This window comes from Trichechus manatus, unplaced genomic scaffold (genome assembly GCF_000243295.1).
Source record: "Trichechus manatus latirostris isolate Lorelei unplaced genomic scaffold, TriManLat1.0 scaffold00024, whole genome shotgun sequence".
Classification (NCBI taxonomy): Eukaryota; Metazoa; Chordata; class Mammalia; order Sirenia; family Trichechidae; genus Trichechus; species Trichechus manatus.
In genome coordinates this window covers 19,336,015-19,359,952 of record NW_004443960.1, presented here as the reverse complement: position 1 = coordinate 19,359,952, position 23,938 = coordinate 19,336,015, and the positions used below count along the sequence as shown (strand labels likewise).

Below are 23,938 nucleotides of genomic sequence, written 5' to 3'. Positions count from 1 at the left end.
GACCATATGGTCCACAAAGCCTTAACTATCTGCTATCTGTCCCTTTACAGAAAAAGACTGCAGATCCCTGTTGTAAAATATTAAATAAAATGTTTAAGGTCTGGATTTTGATATGAAATACGTAAAATCTCAACAGGATTATCTTCCTCATTAATAGTAGTGTATTATCTATGGCCAGAACAACAAAATCACATCCATTTCTCTTGTGATCTTTGTTTTTTTTTTTTTTTTCTTTCATTTCCTAAGGGAAATGTTCCAATACATTTTGGAGATAAACACACACACACACACACAGAGCACATAATGTTTTCACTGCCAGATTTCAAGATATTTGACCAGGTTCAAAGTGAGAAAATGTCCTTACTCTGATTAAGGAATTCCTCTGAATGAGGGAGAATTTTTCTATGTGCTTCATACTGTCTTAAAAGCAGAAGAGAGTTCTTTACAGCTTTTACAAATATGGGCTATTGGAAATAACTTTAAAATATAAGAATATGCTAATTCAAGGATCAGAAATCTTTCTAAGGTAGCCTGCCAAATCTTCTTTCATCTGCATTTTTTGTGAAAGGGTAAATAGGGAAAAATAGAAATGTACATACATGGGAAAGTCACATTTGTTAATCATCTGATACAAGCAAAAACTGATTTTTTAGGTGTTATTAAAATCCAAAGTTCCATAGCTAATAAATGCTGGGAAAAAAAATTCTAACTCAGTTCTGTCTGGATCCAAATCTTCGTACAATACCACACTGCTTCTCAGCTGGTTCATCCTACCCTCAGTTATAAGTATTCATGGGGACACTCGAAAGAAATGTAGCCTATATTTCAGACTCTCCATAGTCAACAAAACCAGGGTGATTTATAAGGGGAATAGATAACTTAGAAGGAGAATGAAAGAAATGCCTGGCAACTTAGAGAGACTTATGAGGATGATCATACTGATTTGAAAACAATCCTTTAGGTAGTAAAAATTCTCATTAAAAAAACATAAAATATTCTTGATTATTAAAAATCAGCTTCACTACTGCACTTAATCAAGCTTCAATGAACTAGCAACTTTCTGGGTTACCAATTGAAAAATGAATTCTAAAACAGAAAAAAAGAACCCTGAGGAATAACAGCGGTTGAGAGTAACAGCTGATATCTTTATCTAGAACCCATCACTTCTGCATTAGGAAATTAATTAGGTGTAGAACAGACTGTTCCACATACGGCTGGGTCTGCTATCATCAAGAACTCCACACTTCTTCAAGTATTAAAATAAAATGTACTTCTTATGCCCCAACCAAATATGCATCACATTTCTTAGTGAAAGTGCTTACCCCAGTATTAAATTTAATAGTAGAGCTTTCATTAAGGATGGCACGATCTACTGTCTCAAAATTTATGGATGTATTCACATTCTGGTTTTTCTTTAGGAATTTGTTCATCTGGAAGGGAGGCTGGATCGCGTTCGTATCTTGTGAATCTGCCACATGACTGACCCTATGTCAAAAAAAAGCACAAAGCATTTCATTTCAACACTACTCCAATATATTTTGTTTGGAGAATATGAGTCACAGCCTTCAACTCAGAAGGTTACCTGATTTTCTCATTGGCTGGCAGGGGCATTATATGGAGGCAACATGGTAACTACGGTAGAGCAGTGGTTTCCAAACACCAGAGAACTACTGGATGTTTGGGGTAAAGTGAGAAAAACAAGGACAATGCAATGAATGTTTCATTAAGTTGAACTCATTCAAATTAAAGACTAACATCTAATTCCTGTTTTGGGATAAATTAAAATATCCATTCTTTTATGAAATGATGGGATAATTTTAAAGTTATGTTAAGCCACTTCCCCTTAAATTTTCTTTTTTATAAATTGTACTTTAGACGAAAGTTTACAGAGCAAATTAGTTTCTCATTAAGCAATTAATACACACATTGTTTTGTGACTCTGGTTGACAACCCCACATGTGAACACTCTCCCCTTCTCGACCTTGGGTTCCCCATTATCAACCTTCTTGTCCCATCTTGCAATCTCATCCTTGCCCCTGGGCTGGTGTGTCCATTTAGTCTCATTTTGTTTTATACACCTGTCTAATCTTTGGCTGAAGAGTGAACCTCGGGAATGACTTCAGCACTGAGTTAAAAGGGTGTGCAGCGGCCATACTCTCAGGGTTTCTCCAGTCTCTGTCAGACCAGTAAGTCTGGTCATTTCTTGTGAGTTAGAATTTTGTTCCACATACTTCTCCGGCTCTGTCGGGGACCCTCTATTGTGATCCCTATCAGAGCAGACAGTGGTGGTAGCTGGGCACCATCTAGTTGTGCTGGACTCAGTCTGGTGGACGCTGTGGTAGTTGTGGTCCGTTAGTCCTTTGGACTAATCTTTCACTTGTGTCTTTGGTTTTCTTCATTCTCCCTTGCTCCAGATGGGGTGAGACTGGTGGAGTATCTTAGATGGCTGCTCACAAGCTTTTGAGATCCAGATGCTACTCACCAAAGTAGGATGTAGAACATTTTCTTTATAAACTATGTTATGCCAATTGAGCTAGATGTCCCTCAAGACCACGGTCCCCATCCCTCAGCTGAGCAATTCAGTCCCTCAGGGAGTTAAGATGTGTCTATGGAGCTTTCATGACCTTGCCTTGTACAAGTTGTGCCGGCTTCCCCAGTATTGTGTACTGTCTTACCCTTCACCAAAGTTACCACTTACCTACTGTCTATTTAGTGTTTTTCCATCCCCACCTCTCCCCTTTCTCTTAACTATCAAAGATTGTTTCTTTTTGTGTGTAAACCTTTTAATTAGTTTTTACAGTAGTGGTCTCATACAATATTTGACCTTTTGTGATTCACTTATTTCACTCAGCATAATGCCCTCCAGATTCATCCATGTTGTGAGATGCTTTGCAGATTCATCATTGTTAATCATTGCATAGTACTCCATTGTATGTATGTACCATGGTTTGTTTACCCATTCATCTGTTGATGGGCATCTCAGTTGTTTCCATAACTTTTTGCTGTTGTGAACAAAGCTGCAGCGAACACGGGTGTGCATATGTCTACTCATGTGACGGCTCTTATTTTTCTAGGATACACTTAGGAGTGGAATTGCTGGATCATATGGTATTTCTACTTCTAGCTTTCTAAAGAAGTGCCATATCTTTTTCCAGAACAGTTGTACCATTTTGCATTCCCATCAGTAATGCTTAAGAGTTCCAATTTCCCTGCAGCCTCTCCAACATGTTATTTTGTTTTTTTGATTACTGCCTATAATGTCAGGATGAGATGGTATCTCATTGTAGTTTTGATTTGCATTTCTCGAATGGCTAGTGATCGCGAGCATTTCCTCATGTGTCTGGTAGCCCCTTGAATGTCTTTTTTGGTGAAGTGTCTGTTCATATCCTTTGTCTATTGTTAAACTGGATTGTCTTTTTGTTGTAGAGGTGTTGAATTTTCCTGTAGATTTTAAATATTAGACCTTTGTCAGATTTGTCATAGCTAAAATTTTTTTCCCCATCTGTAGGTTCTCTTTACTCTTTTGGTGAAGTCTTTTGATGAGCATAAGTATTTAATTTTTAGAAGATTATCTTCTGAAGTTTATCTTCTGGTGTTTGTGTATTTGTATGGTCTGTATCCTGTTTATGCCATGTATTAGGGCCTCCAGAATTGACCCTATTTTTTCTTCTATGGTCTTTATAGTTTTTGGTTTTATGTTTCTTTGATCCACTTTGAGTTAGCTGTGTATGGTGTGAGGTATGGGTCCTGTTGTCTTTGCCTGGTTTTGGTATCAGGGTTATGCTGGCTTCATAGAATGAATTTGGAAGTATCCCTTCCTTTACTATGTTATGAAATAGTTTGAGTAGTACTGGTGCAAGCTCTTCTCTGAAGGTTTGGTAGAATTCTCTAGTGAAGCCATCTGGGCTAGGGCTTTTTTTGTTGGGAGTCCTTTCATTACCTTTTCAATCTCTTCTCTTGTTATTGGTCTGTTCAGATTTTCAAACTTCAGTTTGTGTTTGGGTAGGTAATGTGTTTCTAGAAATTTGTCCATTTCCTCTAGGTTTTCAAATTTGTATAGTATAGTTTTTCACAGTACTCTGTTATGATCCGTTTTATTTCAGTTGGGTCTGTTGTAATGTCCCCCATTTCATTTCTTGGGTTATTTACCTCCTCTCCTTTTTTGTCAGTTTGCCAGTGGTTTGTCGATTTTGTTGATCTTTTCAAAGAACCAACTTTTGGTTTTCTTGATTCTTTCTACTGTTTTTCTATTCTCTATTTCATTTACCTCTGCTCTGATCTTTATTATTTCCTTTCTCCTCGTGGCTGTGGGCTTCTTTTGCTGTTCTTTTTCCATTTGTTTGGGTTGTGTAGCTAATGTTTTGATTTTGTCTTTTTTTTCTTTTTTGATGGGTGCATCTATTGCTATAAATTGACCTCTGATCACTGCCTTTGCTGTGTCCCAAAGGTTTTGGTATGATGTGTTTTCATTCTCATTTGATTCCAAGAATTTTTTGATTGCATCTTTGAATTTTTCTATTACCCAGTGGTTTTAAGTAGGGTGTTATTCAGTTTCAGTGTATTTGATTTTCCATGTATTTGATTTTTTTTTTCCTTGCTCTTGTTATTAATTTCTACTTTGATGGCATTGTGATCAGAGAAGATGCTTTGTATTATCTTAATGTTTTAGATTTTGTTGAAGGTTGCTTTGTGGCCTAAGATGTGGTCTATTCTGGAAAGCATTCCATATGTGTTGGAAAAGAATGTGTGCTCTGCAGCTGTTGGGTGTTCTATATATATCTATGAGGTCAAGCTGGTTGATTGTGGCCTTTAGATCTTCCATATCTTTGCTGAGTTTCTTTCTAGATGCTATGTCCTTTACCGAGAGTGGTGTGTTGAAGTCTCCTACCATTATTGTGGAACTGTCAATTTCTCTTTTCAGTGCTATTAGAGTTTACGTATTTTGGTGCCCTGTCATTGGGTGCATAGATATTTATTATGGTTATGTCCTCACGGTAGATTGTGCCTTTAATCATTATATAATGCCCTTGTCTTTTATGGTAGATTTTGTTTTAAAGTCTATTTTATCTGAGATTAGTATTGCCACTCCTGCTCTTTTTTGATTGCTGTTTGCTTGATCTATTTTTTTCCATTCTTTGATTTGTAATATATTTATGCCTTTGTTTCTAAGGTGTGTCTCTTGTAGATAGCGTATTGACGAGTCCTGTTTTTTAATCCATTCTGTCATTCTCTGTCTCTTTATGGGTGCATTTAAGCCATTTACATTCAGTGTGATTATTGATACGTGTGACTTTAGTGCTGTCTTTTGTAGTGCTTTTTTTTGCGGTGCTGACGTTTTCCTTGTTCCTCTCACTCTCCTGTGCTGAATTCCTTTTGTTTGTGGATTTTTTTCATTTCTTTTGTTTTTGTTGATTTTGTGTGAGACTGTTTTTCTTATTTTGATAAGTAGGTTTGTTAACTTTGTGTTACCTTGAAAAGTACCTCTATCTTCCTAAGTTTGAAACAGTCTTTTATTACGCGATATTTCCTTGATTTCCTCTCTATTTGAAAGTTCTGTACCTACACTGCTTATTCCCTCTTTTATTTTTTCTCACATTGTTATCATTTACAGATTGATCTCTCTGGTTCCCTGTTGTAATCTTTTAGTTTTATCACTGAGATTCCATTTGGTGCTTAGTTGGGCTCTTTATCCCTTCATTTGGTGCTTAGGGCTCCAGGATTGACATTTGTATCTGTTTTACTTAGTTTCTCAGGTCTTTGCTGCAGAGGGATGGCATAGTGCTTCTGTCTACAGCGCCATGCTGCCCTTAAATTTTTTAATGTGTGAAATCTGAAAATTTGGTGAGCTTAGAAAGGGCAATTAAATGTTGTCCTTGCCTTCCAGAGTTTTTCTTTTTCCCATGCATCATTACTCACCTAAGAAAGACTTCTTCCATGGTAGTGACAGAAGCACCAAAGCTAGCAATGCCCAGCTCTTTCTGTCTTTCTTCCAGATCAGTAAACAAAACTTGAAACCTAGATGAAGAAGGAAAGGAAGAGAAAAACTAGCACTAATATATTACTTTCATACTTATATATATTTTTTATTCTAAACTGATTTCCCCTGAGCAGTGGGAAAAATACAGACCATTCTTTACCACAATGTTTATTATAGTTTCTATGCCTCTGGTAAATCAGAAATGTGGGAGAAATAAAAAGGAACTATCAAATTGCTATAACAACTTGCTTTCCACTCTACTTAGTTCTTGGATATACATAATTTTGGTCTTCTAATAAGAATACAAAAGACTCTATATGTTAATAACCCTAGCTAGTTGATATGAGTTAACCTATTACACATATATATGCTATAGTTCACTGAGCCCTGGTGGCACAGTGGTTAAATGCTCAGCTGCTAACAACCGAAAGGGCTGCTGTTAAAACCTGCCAGATGCTCTGCATGAGCAAGATGTAGCAGTCTGCTTCCGTAGAGATTACAGCCTTGGAAACCCTATGGGGCAGTTCTATTCTGTCCTGAAGGGTTGCTATGAGTCAGAACTGACAGCATACAACAACAATATGCTATGGTTCCTATTATTCAGTAAATCAAAAAAGAAAATCATCCTCAGATTGTTAAGAAGAAAAGATACTCAAAAATAGAAAATGGAATAGATGCAGTAGAAGCCGAAGACTTAAGAGACAGCTGTATAATTAAATAGCCAGAGAAGATCTATGGTAGTTGAGCAGATGTGATGTGAAGACATCAAGTCTTTTAAAGAATAATTTTCCAGGAAAGATTTTCAAGTGTATCAGGTTCAGAAGATTATCTTTTCCAGAAACCTCCAGTTCTCAAAAACCATCTCTATCACATTCCCACTGAGGGGCAACTGAACCTATTTTTGAACACCCTCAGTGTTGGGGGATCTCAAAATTCCCTCTTTGGGAAGATCTGTCAAAATTTCCTCCTTATTTGAGTTGAAATTGTTTCCTATCCATCTAGCTTTGCACATTAGTTCTAATCTTACAATTTAGAATTACATAGAAGAGATATAATCCACCTAAATGACAACCCTTCACACGTTTTAATTCCATTTTCCCCTCTGCTGCTTCATTCCTAATGAATGACTTTCCAAGTATGCTTAACCCAAATTTTCTTTTACTTTAGTTATTCAGTAATTACTATGTGTGTATTGTACAAAATACAGAAAATAAATTTATGAAGAAAATAAAAACCACCATAATACCATCCCCATAAATAACTACTGTTAATACACCAATGGTTTGGCATATTTACCTATTTTGTTTCTTTTGGCTTTACACAATATATGATAAAATTATAATTAAACTGTGTGATGCTATAAAATGCATTAATACAGCACAAATTATGAGATGAAGGAATGACAGAAAAGATGGAAATAAAATCTAAATTTCTCCATAGTCATTTTTAGAATGAAGACGTCCTAATACAGAAAGTTGTCCAAGAAATGCTGTTAAGTGAACAAAGCAAGATTCAGAAAATTATTATGGTTTCGGATTCCAGTTCTATGAAATTAATTACAGTAGTTCCCCCTTATCTGTGGTTTCACTTTCACGGTTTCAGTTATCCACTGTCAAACACGGTCTGAAAATGTTAAATAAGAAATGTTGCACTGTCCCACTCCGTCCTGCCCTGAGGCCACATTCACTTAATTTTTATTACAATATATTGTTATAATTGTTCTACTTTATTATTAGTTACTGTTGTTCATCTTTTACTGTGTCTAATTTATAAATTAAACTTTATCATAGATACGTATGTATAGTACAAAACACAGTATATATAAGGTTCAGTACTATTCGTGGTTTCAGGCATCCAAGGGGGTCTTGGAAAATATCCTTAGCAGATAAGGGGAGACTACTGTATTACTGCTGTACACACATTAATAGATGCATTTAATAATCATGAAAAACAGACACCAAACTCTTCTCAGTGATTATTTCTATAGGGTGCAATCATGGTACACTTTGATTTTCTAATTTATGTGCTTCAGAAATGAGTACACATTTTCCTTTAATTTTGTCATAACGTACTCATACATAGATTTATCAGCATTTTAGGGAAAAAGTAATTAATAAACAAAACAAAATAATAATAATAATAGGTAAATAAAAAAATTTATTTTATAAGCCAGTCATAATATGAGGAAAATATGGGTTTTTCATATCACATAAATTTTATTATATAACTTTTTAAGGAGTGGAATACAAAAAAACATAGAAAGGAAAAAAAAATAATCTCACAACCCTGAGTATACCCATTAGTATATGATGTACTTCCTTCCATCCATTACATATATTTTTTAATTTAGTTTTTTTCTTGTTTATTGAGGTTTAACATATATAACCCATTGTCACTGAGGTGATTCTGACTCATATTGATCCTACAGGACAAAGCAGAACTGCCCAAAGGGTTTTCAAGTCTGTAATCTTTATGGAAGCAGACTGTCACATCTTTCTCCCATTGAGCAGCTCATGGGTTCCAACTGCTGACCTTTCGGTTACCAGCCAAGCTCTTAACCACTGCACGAGTGAATTTTTACCTATGTATATACCTGGATAACCCCCATCAAAATAAGATGGACAACATTTCCAGCTCTCAGCAGGTAACTCATGACCCTTCCCAGTCAATAAGCTTCTACACTACACACATGTGCACACACACACCTGTGATAACAATTATTTTAGAGTTCTATAACCAAAGATTTGGTGTGTCTTTTCTTGAACTTCCTATAAATGGAATTCGACAGTCTGTACTTTTTCACCCAACACGATGTCTGTGAGAGTCATTCATGTTGTTGCATGTACCAGTACTTCCTTCTTTCTTATTACTGAATAATATTAATCCATTCTCTAAAATGTTGTTGTTGCTAGGTGCTGTCAAGTCAGTTCCTACTTATAGCAACCCTACATACAACAGAACGAAACACTGCCGGGTCCCGTGTCATCCTCACAATCGTTGCTATGTTTGAGCCCATCGTTGCAGCCACTGTGTCAATCAACCTCGTTGAGGGTGTTGCTCTTTTTTGCTGATCCTCTACTTTACCAAGCATGATATCCTTCTCCAGGAACCGGTCCCTCCTGATAACATGTCCAAAGTACGTAAGACAAAGTTTTGTCATATTCCCTTCTAAGGAGCATTCTGGCTGTACGTCTTCCAAAACAGCTTTGTTCATTCTTCTGGCAGTCCATGGTATATTCAAAATTCTTTGCCAACACCATAATCCAAACGCATCAACTCTTCTTCGGTCTTCTTTATTCACTGTCCAACTTTCACAAGCATATGAGGCAACTGAAAATACCATGGCTTGGGGCAGGTACACCTTAGTCCTCAAGGTGGTATCTTTGTGTTTTAACACTTAAAAGAGTTCTTTTGCAGCAGATATGCCCAGTGTAATACGTCATTTGATTTCCTGACTGCTGCTTCCATGGGCATTGACTATGGATTCAAGCAAAATGAAATCCTTGACAACTTCAGTGTTTTCTCTGTTTATCATGATGTTGCTTACTGGTCCTGTTGTGAGGATATCTGTTTTTTTTATGTTGAGGTGTAATTCATACTAAAGGCTACAGTCTTTGATCTTCATCAGTAAGTGCTTCAAGTCCTCTTCACTTTCACCAAGCAAGGCTGTGTCATCTGCATATTGTATGTTGCTAATAAGTCTTCTTCCAATCCTGATGCCACATTCTTTATATAGTCCAGCTTCTCAGATTATTTGCTCAGCATACATGCTGAATAAGCATGATGAAAGGATACAATGCTCTAAAATACCTAGGAATATATCTAATCAGGGACATAAAGGATTTCTACAATTAAAAAAAAAAAAAAACTCTGAACAAGATTAAAGAAGACTTAAATAAATGGAAAGATGGTCTATGTTCACGGATCGGAAGACTTAATATTGTTAAGATATCAATACCACCCAAAGTGATCTAGAGATTCAATGCAATCCCCAATCAAAATTCCAGCATCCTTCTTTACAGAAACAGAAACACCAATCCTCAACTTTATATCAAATGCCAAGAGGCCTCAAATAGCTAACGTAATGCTGAAAGAGAAGAACAAAGTAGGAGGACTCACACTTCCTTATTTTGAAACTTACCATATAGATACAGTAATTAAAACAGGCTAGTGCTGGTAAAACAACAGAAGCAGACCAATGGAATAGAACTGAGAGTCCAGAAATAAACCCAAACATCTATGGTCAACTGTTTTCTGACAAGGGTGCTAAGTCCATTTGATGAGGAAAGAAGAGTCGCTTCATAAGCAGTGTTGGGAAAATTGGGTTTCCACATGCAGAAAAATGAAACAGGACACATGCTTCACACCATACACAAAGATAAATTTAAAATTGATTAAGGACCTAAATGTGAAATCTAAAAACCATACAATTCTTAGAAGAAAATGAAAGGGCAACACTGTCAGGCCTAGCTTTTAACAATGGATTATCTAATATAATAACAAAGCACAAACAGCAAAAGACAAAATAAATAAATAGGGCCTCATAAAAATTAAAAACTTTTGTTCATCAGAAGAATTTAAAAGTGAAAAGACAAGCTACTGACTGGGAAAGTATCTTCAGAAACCATATATCCAATAAGAATGCAAAATGGTACAGTCATTGTAGAAAACAGTGTGGCAGTCCCCCAAAATACTAAAAATAGAACTGCTATACTAACCCAGCAATTCTACTCCTAGGTATATACCCAAAAGACTTTAAAGCAGAGACTCAGAGACTTGTACACCAATGTTCACTGTAGCACTATTCACAATAGACAAAAGGTAGAAACAACCCATATGCCCATCAGTAGATGAATGGATAAACAAAATGTGGTACATATATACAATGGAATACTACTCAGCCAGTAAGAGAAATGAAGTCTTGCTACACGCTTCAAAATGGATGGAGCTTGAAGACATTATGCTGAGTTAAATAAGTCAGTCACAAAAGAACAAATATTGTACGACTTCACTTATATAAAAAGAGAAGAAAAGGTAAACTTAAAGATGCCAAAACTTATTAGTGTTTACCAGGGGCAAGAGGGAAGAGTACAAGGGGAGTTAACAGTGATGGAAAAATCTCATTGATTAAGTGTAGGGTAGCACAGCCAATTATCTAATTGCTGTCAATAAGTTGTACATGTGTTAAAATTTGAATTGTTAAAAGTTATGAAATAGATGTATTTACAACAATGACAAAAAAAAAAGTAGCTGCTGAGGCTGCTATGTACAACCAAACACCTCAGGGGTATAGGGTCATGGTTTCATGGGACATTGAGTTAATTGGCCTAATAATGTGTTTAGTGCTTCTGTTCTATCTCCTAGTTCGTTGTGTAGTGCCTGGGGTCTTACAAGCTTCAAAGCCATCCAAGGCACAACTGGTCTCTATTCACCCGGAGCAAAAGAGGAAGAAGGAGAGTCAGGAATAGGAGCGCGACATGGAATGTGTGGCTAATTGCTTCCATGAACAACTGCCTCCTTTGCCATGAGATCAGAAGAACTGAATGGTGCCTGGCTACCATTACTGAACATTTTGATCAAAGATTTCATAGAAGAATCCTGATCAAAAGGGGGAAAATGCAGAACAGAATTTCTAATTCTCATGGACTCCAGACTTTCCGGAGCCATGGAGGGCAGATAAACTCCTGAAACTATTGCCCTGAGATTACCTTTAAATCTTAAATCAAAAACATCCCCTGAAGTCTTCTTAAAATCAAATAATAGGTTAGCTTAACTAGTAAAAAATGTCTACCTTGAGCTCTTTTAAGAACTATCTACATGGGATCAAATTGACAACAGCAACTCAAAGATCAGGGGGCATCGAGTTTATGTTAAGAGGGAGAAACAACTCAGAAAAGGAAGGTGAGAATAGTTGCACAACTCAAAGAATGTAATCAATGTCACTAAATTGTACATGTAGAAAGTGGTGAATTGGTGTATTTTTGCTATGTATATTCTCAACAACAACAAAATAAATAAAATTTAAGGGAAAAAAGAATGAAAAAAAATTCTCCTGTTGATGGATATTTGTTTATTTCAGGTTTGGGGTTATTATGAATAAAACTGCTATGCATACAAACATTTTTTTTACATGTCTTTTGATCGACATGTGTCTCTTAGGTATTCACTGAAAGTGAAATTGTTAAGTCATAGGATAAGCTTAGTAGAAATGGCCAGGGGGCAGTTGTGAGTCAGGAGTAGAATTCTCGCCTTCCATAATGCACCTCAGCGCCGCTACCACCCATCTGTCAGTGGAGGCTTGTGTGTTGCTATGACGCTGAACAGATTTCAGCAGAGCTTCCAGGCTAAGATACACTAGGAAGAAAGGTCTGGTGATCAACTTCCAAAAAATCCGCCAATAAAAACCCTATAGATCACAAGGGCCCAATCTCATTGTGTATGGGTCACCATGAGTCAGTAGCCAATTCGTTGGCAGCTAACAACAACAGAAAGAGCCAAACGTCTTTCAAAGCAGTTTTACCACTTTACACTTCTATCAGCAATGAGCTCCAGCTGCCGTGTTCACGTGATATTGCGAGTCATTTTAGTTTTAGCCATTCTGGTGGGTGTGTAGTAGTAATGTATTGGTATCTTTCATTCTCTGCGATTTTGCTCATAGTTCTGGGAAGAATTCTTGACATAGTCCTCTTTTTCATTAGTTCTATTTTCTGCCATTTATTGGTCAGTTTTTTTTATTAGGCAATCAGGAATTTTACCTCTGATTTTTCCTCTTCACAACTGCTTGGTCTAGATTCAGTGTCCTCTTTAATTTGATTGACACTATAAAGCAGAAAGTTTCAAAACCTATTTTAAAAAATCATTTTTTATGTTGCAGTAAATTTATTTTCAGAGTAGGCATTTCTGGTACTTTTTTAGAGTGGTCCTTTTATTTCAAAATTCAGTCTTTTCTACAGTCTTTTTTTTCTTTTTCTTCCCTCTTTATGAAAGGAGATTGATATTCATCTAGGGTCTACACATAGTCATATAGAACTTCAGGAGGTAATTCTAAGACTGACGTGATTCTGCCTGATTCAGTGATTCCTCCTCTAAGTTCTTATTCTAGTTTTCTTTCCCAGAGTCAATTTGTGAAGCTTAACTTCTTAGCTTAATTTAAAAGTCTCCAGATTTCTAATGTCATGTAGATGGATGAGCACAAGCTTTGGAAGTAAATGGGTCAGCTTTAGAATCCAGCCTATGTTACTATTACTGTTTTGTTTGATCTTCCAATTTTATTTGCTATAGATTTAATCTTACTATTTGATTTACTCTTTCTAAGCTTAAAAGCCATCATTTGTAAAAAGGTAAAGTAAGTACATTTTATTTTCTCCTCTCATATGTCACAATGTTATTTCACTTTAACTAACATTTAGTCCTCTGCAATCACTTTATAGCGACCTGAGAGGCTCATATGTACTTCATCCTAGCTTGGAGACTTGAACTTATTTAAAGCACCCTGAAAATTTCTCCCTCCTTTTTGTTTGCTGTTACATTTTAAAATAAAAAATCATTCTTTTTAATCACAAAGGCTGAATTAAAACAGGAGCTGCAGAGTTCTGCTTCCCTGATGACAGCAGTGAAGCTTCTTCTCCCTGACATTCTTGATCAAGATGTAACTTTAGATTTTTCTTTTCTTATTGCCCGTTTCCAAATTCAAGTTTCCACGCCTTCAAGACAAGTGGAGGCAAAACTGGAGGAAAGGGATCAGGATACTTCGAAGAGGCCCCACCGAAGCAGAACTCATTCCATAAGGTTTTATCTGCATCTGTCACGTTCACATTCTAATTTCCCTTCCATTTCTTCCTGATTACCTTGCTGGTCCTGATCTCAAATACTAGCTTTGCTTTTGCTCCACCAAATAGGTTTTTGTAATTCCCAAATATTTTCCCAATTTTGCTGCTCAGGAGCCAAGCTTCCTATAAGAGCCAAGATGCCTCAAAGTCTAAGAAAAATGAATGACGACATTATTACTTTTTAACTACCTTTGACTAACAGGTTGGGGTGTTAAACTTATTGATGATATTGTGTATTACCCTCTCATATTTATCTTGTTTCTTGATTTTAGGTATCACTCTATCTTCTTTATCTTTAGGATCTCGTGGTCAGAATTTCCTTTATGAAGCTTCAAACACTCTTGAGTTATCTATCCTTTCATAGGTGATCTACTTCTCATAGGGTCATGCTATGGAATCTTGTTTTTCTATATACCTTCCAATTTGGGCACATGTCTGAATCTACGAAGTTCCTTCCTTCTTTGTAGCCATAAAACTTACGATTATTTTGTAAATTCCCCCAAAGTATCTGACTTTTTTTTTGTTCAGGCAACATTTTCTTTTTTAAAACTGTAAATATATAGATGACATAACATTTGCTAATTCAACATTTTTTACTTGAACATTTCAATGAAACCAAATTAAATCAATCATGTACACAACATTTTCCTAATTATCAAAATTATCAAAAAATTCAGACTACTGGATTCTTTCTTATTTCCCCCTTCTTTTAGGAGGTGTAATTGTTGGCAAGAAAAGTAAAGAACTTGTTAGGCAAACTGCTTTGAGGTAAATAAGACATGTATTAGAAGCCCACACTTGAATAGTCCCCTTTTCTATGTTATCTTGCTTAAACATTGTATCAGGAATATATTATGCACTTCCTCCTATTAGGAATTTCACACAATGACATATAACTTGTTTCTCCTTCTATCGTCACTCACTGGTTTTCCAGCATGCTTCCACCCTCTGGTACATTGACGTTGAGCAGATGCATATTTCCTGATATGCAGCACTATTCTGATACCTCTCCCACATGTCTATTCCTTTGGAATGCTGAAATATCATTCCACTGCCACATCCTAAACTTAAGTTTCATTCTAACAAGTCTCAACATTGTTTTACAACGAGATACAACATTGTTTTAAAATTTGAAGGTAACCTTTTGGTCTCATATAGATGGTTTTTTAATGGAGCATCGTACTCATGGATAATATCCTTTATTTTGTGTACCAGTCTGCTATCTCGCTAAAAGGTGACCTCAGGAGATAGTTACTCTAAAGCAAAGATGAGAAGATAAGGGGACAGGGAAATCAAAGTACTAGAAATGAAACAACCAGAATGCAATTAAAGAGAATGTTGACACATTGTGAAAAATGTAACTAATGTTGCTAAACAAATTATGTAGAAATTGTCAAATGGGAACATAATTTGTTTTGTAAACTTTCACTGAAAACACAATACAATATCATTTTTTAAAAAAATTCACAGTAACTTTCCTTGTGAGATACATTCAAAGAATTAGAATATAAGTATATGTAATTAAAATTATTTCTTTTTCTCTTTCTTATTATTTTTTCAGGCAAATAAATACATACTATAAGAATGTCTGGTAGAAAGTAGTGCTAAATTACTATTAGTTATCAATTCTAGCTGGACTGGAAATTACTAAGAACTTAACCATCATTTCAGTCTTTTCATATTATACTCTGAAATACTGGATCCATAGGTAATTTTTCTTCTTCCCATTTCTTAGTTTAAAACACTCCTTGTTAGAGAAAATGTCATTCTCGGCAAATACATTCTTCCCTTATTCTGTCCTTAATCCATCATTCCACATCTGAAATCATGGCCTAGAAATCTACAACTAGTTGTTCACCTCTTGAAGCTTCTTCCTATTTCTCTCTTCCAAGTCCAAATGAGTAGTAAAGAAGATAGGGATCACAATTACCACACTGTGCTAAGGTAGCAACATAACACCTGGCTTCCACCTTTGCCAAAGCAGTCAACTGCCATGTGTGCCCAGTGGTAGCTTCTTTTCTTTCCAGTTCGCCATTATATTTCATTTTTTCACTCCAGCTTATGACGAGGGTCTTGCTTCTACTCAGGTGCCTGATCATGCTGTCCCATGCTGTTTCTTATAAACTTTCAGATTTAATAAGTAAAATTATACGTCCAACAATACAGTTATCCTTCTCTCTTTCTCTTTTGTGACATGTTCCTGTTTTATAGTTCTTTGATTTATGGAACTCTTTAATTTCCTGGCTTCCCTTAAGTATCATTTCCTTCATTCTATCCAGAAGCTGTTTTTCCTAGAAAAGGAGACGTTAAAGTCCTTCATATTCTTCTTAAATATGAAAATGGCTTGAATCTGGGGAATATCAAAGCAAGTACCTGCTTGTATATGGCAAGAAGATAAAAATATCATACTCTCTGAAAGTCACTAATAAGTATTTTTAGTTTCCATGTTTCCTTTTTTAGGATGGCTATTCCAGGTAGAGTTATTATTCTCTGAGGCTCCCTTGGATGAGTAATTTGGCTAAATGGTGTCGTCAAACAGCCTGTTTCAGCGGGGTTCTTGTCACCTCTAGCTCCAAGAACCACCATTTAAGCCATTTTTTTTTCCTTCATTATCTTAATATTTCCCTTCACAGGCTGAAAATTTGTACTCTACCAAAACTAACCATCAGTTATTACCAGTGAACACCAGGAAAATATAGCAACTAGGTGGTATCCTCTCTTTGGTGCAATTTGCAACTATGACTGGAATTTTGGTACATTAAACTTTATTTGCTAAGCTGGAAGAAACCAAAAAAATAAACAAAGATTTCTGGCTATCTAAAAAAACCAATCATTTAGCATTCTCTGGATCCATACCTGTGTGTGTACTCTTTGGGTAGAATAAATGATAACTCACTTCCAACATCATTCTCCAAAGTAGCTGTTGGTATATGATGATGAAGCAACTGGGAGATTTGTTCAACATCACAGTGAGGTTCCTTCACCATGACTATGTGGTACCCCACACCTGAGAAAAGCCATTTAGAAGAATAAATAAAACAATTTTGTACTTTTCATACTTCTGCGAGACCATATGTAACTTTCTATGGTTTCTGTAAGCTAGAAGAAGACATGGCATGCCCCAAATAATTTGATTACAATTTAAGGATCTTAATAAATGCTCCTTTATAATTTCCTTAATTATCTTAGGGACTGATAATCATCTGGGTTATGAAGCCGGATAAAGCAGAGATAGGATGAAAAGCCTCGGTTATCTGACCTGCTGTCCTACTGACACTGAAATCTGAGAGGATAAGACTAATACTCATTAACAGATAATTACTGGGGGCCTATGACATGCCAGGCAGTAAATAAATTAGACAAAAATCCCTTCCTTCAAGGTATCTGAGAAGTCTTCCAAGATTCTCTGTCCCTTCACTAAGTGCGCTGCATTGGTCCTCCAGAAACTGGAAATGGGGTTGTGCAGCTGAGAAAAAATACCTCCAAGGCACTCCAGGACTTCGAGGAAAATACTGCAGTAGCATTCTGAAGGCTCAAGGAAGGGTAGAATAGCTTGAAAAAAGCCTCTGAGGCACATTTGTCTTTTACTGAGTATATTACCATTGCCCTTTGAAGGCTTGGAAGAGGGCAGCTGGATACTTGGATCTACACCAAGGTTTTCTACCTGAAAATGGGTATTTGCCACAAGAATAGCTGTGCCTACATTATGGACAACATGACTCGAATATCTCTACACTTAGTTAAATAAATTAGTGATAATTATAAATTATATTTACTAATTTTGCTAGTTATTAATGAAGTAGGCATCATATGTTACTAGTTGTTAAGAAATACAACAGTTTGGTAATCAGATACCTCCTCAAAACTGCTAAATGTTAATGTTTTTAAACCTAGATTTCCTCAGTTACTGTAACAGAGGGTCCAGAAAACTTTTTCTGAAAAGGACCAGATACTAAATATTTTAGGTTTTGCAGGCCAGACAGTCCCTGTCACAACTACTCAATTCTGCCACTGTAGTGTAAAAGCAGCCACAAATAAGTAAATGAATAAGTGTGGCTGTGTTTCAATAAAACTATATATAAACACTGAAATTTGAATTTAATATAATTTTCACATGTCATGAAATAATATTCTCTACATTTTTTTTCCACCATTCTCAGCTCACAGACCATACAAACAGACTGGATTTGATCCATGGGCTGTAGTGTGCTGACTCTTGCTCTGAGGAATGATCTTTAAATCTCCCTGTCTTTAATTATACTTTAGGTACAGAATCCATGACTTGTTATCTGTAGCCATTTCTAAACTTGACTCCTTTTATGGCATATACATGCCATCATATACACATGGCATATACATGGCATACATGCTGGTAATGACCATTCAGATTTCACTAACTGCCTAGTCTCCCTGCGTGAATGTGGCATTGTCTTTCGATCTTGGACATGAGACATCAGAATAACTGAAGGAGTTTTTGCGTCATCATTACAAAGACCAGGGTTAAGAGAAAAGATGTACTTATACATCTTTGCGTAAGTAAACCAAATGTAGTTTTGGTTTTCATGACTAGTACATGAGGGTCAAGTCATTTAGCTATATGACCATCAGTTGTCTCAACTGTAAAGTGGGATAAAAATTTTTTATCTGTTATATGCATGTTACTCTACCAGGCATTATCCTGAGGCCACTTTTAGTATTTAAGATCTCTGACTAAACCCTTTATTTCATGATAAGAAACAGAAATGAGAGAGCTACATTTATGCTGGATTTATTGAAAAATATCTAGCTAGAAAAGAAACTTCTAAACTTTCAAAATACAGAAGCTCAAGAATTGGTAAATATTTGAGTACGTATGAACCAATTAATAATATACACATATATGTTATATATATCTATAATATCACGTAACACATATACTAATAACACATATATTAACATACATAAACATAAAACACACATATATTTAATTTTAACCTTTTAAAGACAAATAACAATATATTATGGCCTTTAATGACATACATAGAAGTAAACTGTGTGACAAAAATAGCACGAAGTATGGGATGTGGGGAATTAGAAGTATATACTATTATAAGATTCTTACATTATATAAGAAGTTGTATAATATTATTTGAAAAAAGACTGTGATGGTTTAAAAGATGTTTACTGAAAATCCTATGGCAACAACTAAAAAGAAAACACGGAGGTATTGATAATAAATCAATAGAGGAAATAAAATGGAATACTAAAAAGTGCTCAATTCAACCAAAAGAAAACGGAAGTTGATGAACAGAACAAAGAACAGACGTGACCATTACAAGACAAACAGAAGATATCAATAATCACACTGAATTTAAATGGACCAAATACTCCATGTTAAAACCAGATATTGTTAGACTGAATAAATAGCAAGATCAAAATATATATTATTTATAAAAAACACATTTTAAATATAAAGATACATTATAAAAGTGTGGGAAAAGATACACCTTGAAAATGTTAACCATAAAAAAGGCAGTGCGGCTATATTAATACTAGAAAAAGTTGACCATATGCCTATCCATCTGCATACCCACCTGCCTGCCTGCCCACCCATCCCTCCATCCATCTATCAAATTTCATTGGAGAGACAACTGCATTCAAGCAAATTACAATTTCTGTACAAGTCAAATGGGAGAAATAAATGTAACATTAGATAATACAATAAACATAACAGTTGGAAATACTCTGAATAATTAAAATAATTAAAAGCTTTGAATAGTTGTGCCCTAATCAATGGGACAGAGGAAGCCACTGAAGTTTTATGTAGAGAGACACAAAGGAGCAAAATCATGTTAGAAGGATATTATTAAGGCATCAGTATCCTACAAATGATAAAAGAGAGACAGACCATATATTTGCTTCAGGAAGATTGAAGAGCCACAGCACTGTAGGGTCCCCCTGACCAAGATGGCAATGCGGTCACCCAAGGCATCAGCTTCATCCATACAGTGGGTGGTCAGTAAGATAGTACGATCCTGTTTATACTGCTGAAGGAGATCCCATGTGACCCTCCTTGAAACTGTGTCCATGCCAGATGTTGGCTCATCAAGTATCACCACCTGAAGACCAGAAGAACAGTTCCATGATCACTGTTAATAAATGCTATGCCACTCAGTGTTTTACCAGTCATGTGGATTACTCTAGTTTTGCTTTTTTCAGTCACTTGTCCAACTAAGTAAGCTAATAAGTTTAGACTACAACTGAATTACGAATGCTGGAACAATGCCAACCCTGTGACCATATTATACCAACTGGACTGAAATGTGAATCCTATCTGATAGTCACTTGGCAGGTTCCTTTTAGAGTGCTAGATCCACATCAGCTCTAAGGTTTGTATCAGCTGAATTTTTTTTAACCAGCTGCAGCAGGGATCCATTTTTAGCTCATGCTGTTTCTCTCTCTCCTTTTTTTTTTTTTTTTTTTTACCTTGGAGCCCCCTATAAGTGCTATAATGATGGAGAGTTTGCGCTTCATTCCTCCACTCAGTGACTGTGAAAATGCATCACGCTTTTCTAGCAGGTTAAAAGCAGACAGCATATGGTCAATTTCCATAGGACGTAGCTTTCTAGGTATTCCTTTTATCTAGAAAGAGGAGCCAAAGTTTACACAGTGCTTGTAATTTTATCCTTAGAAACATTTAAAACCAGCCCTTTTCTTACGTTATTGATATAGCGTCTTTTTCCCCTTGTCTCCCTTTATGTCTAAAGGAGAATTAAAACTAACTTTTGAGTTTTATAAAAATAAGGATATTAACAATGGGTAATCTACCGGAAGAACATGAACACAGTTGGAAAAAGGAACATATCTTTGGCTCACCACACAATAGAAATAAAGATGTTCTGATACTGTCAAGTAATTAAACAACAGGTCCTGCTGGGGACACAAGCCCAAGCTTTTCCTGATCTGGACCATGTCCTTTGAGGTGTCATATCTATTAATAAAGACCTTCCCACGGGTAGGAGGATAGAGACCTAGAATTAAGCAGAAGACATACAAAAGGTTAGCTTTCATGATAAAACATGATAATACACCAGTCATCAACACCTCAACTTTGTAGTCTATTTGTGAATTACTCATAAGAATTAGCAATATTTCACACAGAAGAAATTTTTGGAAAATAACAGTGGTTATCTTTTAAGTGAAAAGATTAGAAATATTTTTTCTGTGTTCTTTTTAAACAATATGTTCTAATTATTCATGATTATGAACGAGTATAAATAAATTGGGTAATAAAAACACTAAAAAAAAAAAACACTGAAGAGTTTTCTACATTAGAACATTTCAACACTGCCATTAACCATCTAACATCTGCGAACTATAAGCTGGGCACTGTCCTAGACTTTGGTAAACAATTAAAATTTGAAAATGCAGACAATAAAAAAATGTTATTTTTGAAGAATTTAGATTCCAGTTGAGGTAGATAACACATATTCAACAAAATAATTTAAAAATACATATATAACATTTATCCAGTTATAAAAATTAGTCAAGTTTAATGGGTAATATCAATTTAAATTAAAAAATGGCTCACTAATGCCTATGATATTGATCTTTAAGCATTCCATTTGATTTTTGACAACTTCCAATTTTCCTTGATTTATACCTCATACATTCCATGTTCTGATTATTAATGAACATTTGCAGATGTATCATCTCATTTTAAGTCATGCCACATGAGCAAATGAATGTCCCGAAAGCCTTACTCCATCCAAATCATTAAGGTCAGCTCTATTTTGAAGAGACAGCTCTTCCCCAGTAGTATCTGGTGTCTTCCAACCCGAGGGGCTCATGTTCTGGCTATATCAGACAGGCTCCACTGCTATTCATAAGGTTTTCAACGGCCAATGTTTTTCAGAAGTACACTGCCAGCTCCTTCTTCTCAGTCTGTCATAGTCTGGTAACTCTGATGAAACCTGTTCACCATGAATGACCCTGCTGGTATCTGAAATACTTCTAGCATCACAGCAACGTGCAATCATCACATTATGACACACTGACAGACAAGTGGTGAATTGGACAATCTTATGGTCTACTATTCTGGGAATGACAAATTGAAAAGGAATAGTGTTGCATTCATCATCAAAAACAGTATTTCAAGATCTATACTGAAATATAATACATTCAGTGATAGAATAATATCCACATATCCACAAGGAAGACCAGTTAATACAACTACTATTCAAATTTATGCACCGACCACTAAGGCCAAAGACGAAGAAACTGAAGATTATTACCAACTTCTGCAGTCTGAAATTGATCAAACATGCAAATGAGATGCATTGATAATTACTGGTGATTGGAATGTGAAAGCTGGAAACAAAGAAGGATCAGTAGTTGAAAAATATGGCCTCGGTGATAGAAACGACACAGAAAATCGCATGATAAAGTTTTGCAAGACCAATGATTTATTCATTAGAAATATCTTTATTCAACAACATAAATGATGACTATACACATGGACCTCACCCGGTGGAATACAGAGGAATCAACTCGACTACATCTGTGGAAAGAGATGATGGAGAAGCTCAATATCATCAATCAGAACAAGGCCAGGAGCTGACTGTGGAACAGACCATGAACTGCAAGTTCAAGTTGGAGCTGAAGAACATTAAAACAAATCCACAAGAGCCAAAGTACAACCTTGAATATATCCCACCTGAATTTAGAGACCATCATAAGAACAGATTTGACACACTGAATACTAATGACTGAAGGCCAGAAGAGTTGTGGGATGACATCAAGGACATCATACATGAAGAAAGCAAAAGGTCATTAAAAAGACAGGAAGAAAGAAAAGACCAAAATGGATGTCAGAAGAGACTATGAAACTTGCTCTTAGGCGTAGAGTAGCTAAAGCAAAAGGAAGAAATGATGAAGTAAAAGAGATGAACAGAAGATTTCAAAAGGTAGCTCAAAAAGACAAAATAAAGCATTATAATGAAATTTGTAAAGACATGGAGCTAGAAAAGCAAAAAGGAAGAACATGCTCTGCATTTCTCAAGCTGAAAAAGCTGAAGAAAAAATTCATGACTTGAGTTGCAATACTGAAGGATTCTATGGGAAAAAACTGAATGACACAGGAAGCATCAAATGAAGATGGAATGAATACACAGTGACACTGTACCAAAAAGAATTGGTCACCATTCCACCATTTCAGGAGGTAGCATATGATCAAGAACTGATGGTACAGAAGGAAGAAGTCCAAGCTTCACTGAAGGCATTGGTGAAAAACAAGGCTCAAGAAATTGATGGAATACCAATTGAAATGTTTCAACAAAGGGATGCAATGCTGCAAGTGCTCACTTGTCTATGCCAAGAAATTTGGAAGACAACTACCTGGCTAACCAACTGGAAGAGATCCATATACATGCCTATTCCAGAGAAAGGTGATCCAATGGGATGTGGAAATTATCAAACAATATCAGTAATATCACATGCAAGTAAAATGATGATGAAGATAATTCAAAAATGGTTGTAGCAGTGCAGTGATAGGGAACTGCCAGAAATTCAAGCCGAATTCAGAAGAGGGAGTAGACCAAGGGATATCACTGCTGACGTCAGATATATCTTGGCTGAAAGCAGAGAATACCAGAAAGATGTTTACCTGAGTTTTACTGATTATATAAAGGCATTCGACTATGTGGATCATAACAAATCATGGATAACACTGCTAAGAATGGGAATTCCAGAACACTTAATTGTGCTCATGCAGAACCTGTACATAGTCCAAGAGGCAGCTGTTCAAACAGAACTAGAGGATACTGCCTGGTTTAAAATTAGGAAAGGTGTGCGTCAGGGTTGTATCCTTTCATCATACTTACTCAATCTGTATGTTGAGCAAATAATCTGAGATGCTGGACTATATGAAAAGAACTGGGCAACAGGATTAGAGAAAGACACATTAACAACCTGTGATATGCAGATGATACAATTTTGCTTGCTGAAAGTGAAGAGGACTTGAAGCACTTACTGATGAAGATCAAAGACTACAGCCTTCAGTATGCATTATACCTCAACATAAAGAAAACAAAAATCCTCACAACTGGACCAATAAGCAACATCATGATAAACAGAGAAAAGATTGAAGCTGTCA

The 23,938-nt window shown here is 35.9% G+C and overlaps 1 protein-coding gene across 1 annotated transcript in view; it reads right to left on the bottom strand.

Annotated features, from left to right (window-relative positions):
- Window positions 1-23,938, bottom strand: part of LOC101344283 (ATP-binding cassette sub-family A member 3-like) — a 223,043-nt gene that overhangs the window by 92,590 nt on the left and 106,515 nt on the right. Inside the window, exons 12-17 of the mRNA XM_004373451.2 lie at window positions 20,662-20,816; window positions 20,272-20,427; window positions 19,694-19,904; window positions 16,663-16,813; window positions 5,917-6,015; window positions 1,323-1,485 (exon numbers count right to left, since the gene is read on the bottom strand). Of these exons, the coding sequence (XP_004373508.1) occupies window positions 1,323-1,485; window positions 5,917-6,015; window positions 16,663-16,813; window positions 19,694-19,904; window positions 20,272-20,427; window positions 20,662-20,816 (935 nt within the window). The remainder of the gene's footprint in view (window positions 1-1,322; window positions 1,486-5,916; window positions 6,016-16,662; window positions 16,814-19,693; window positions 19,905-20,271; window positions 20,428-20,661; window positions 20,817-23,938) is intronic.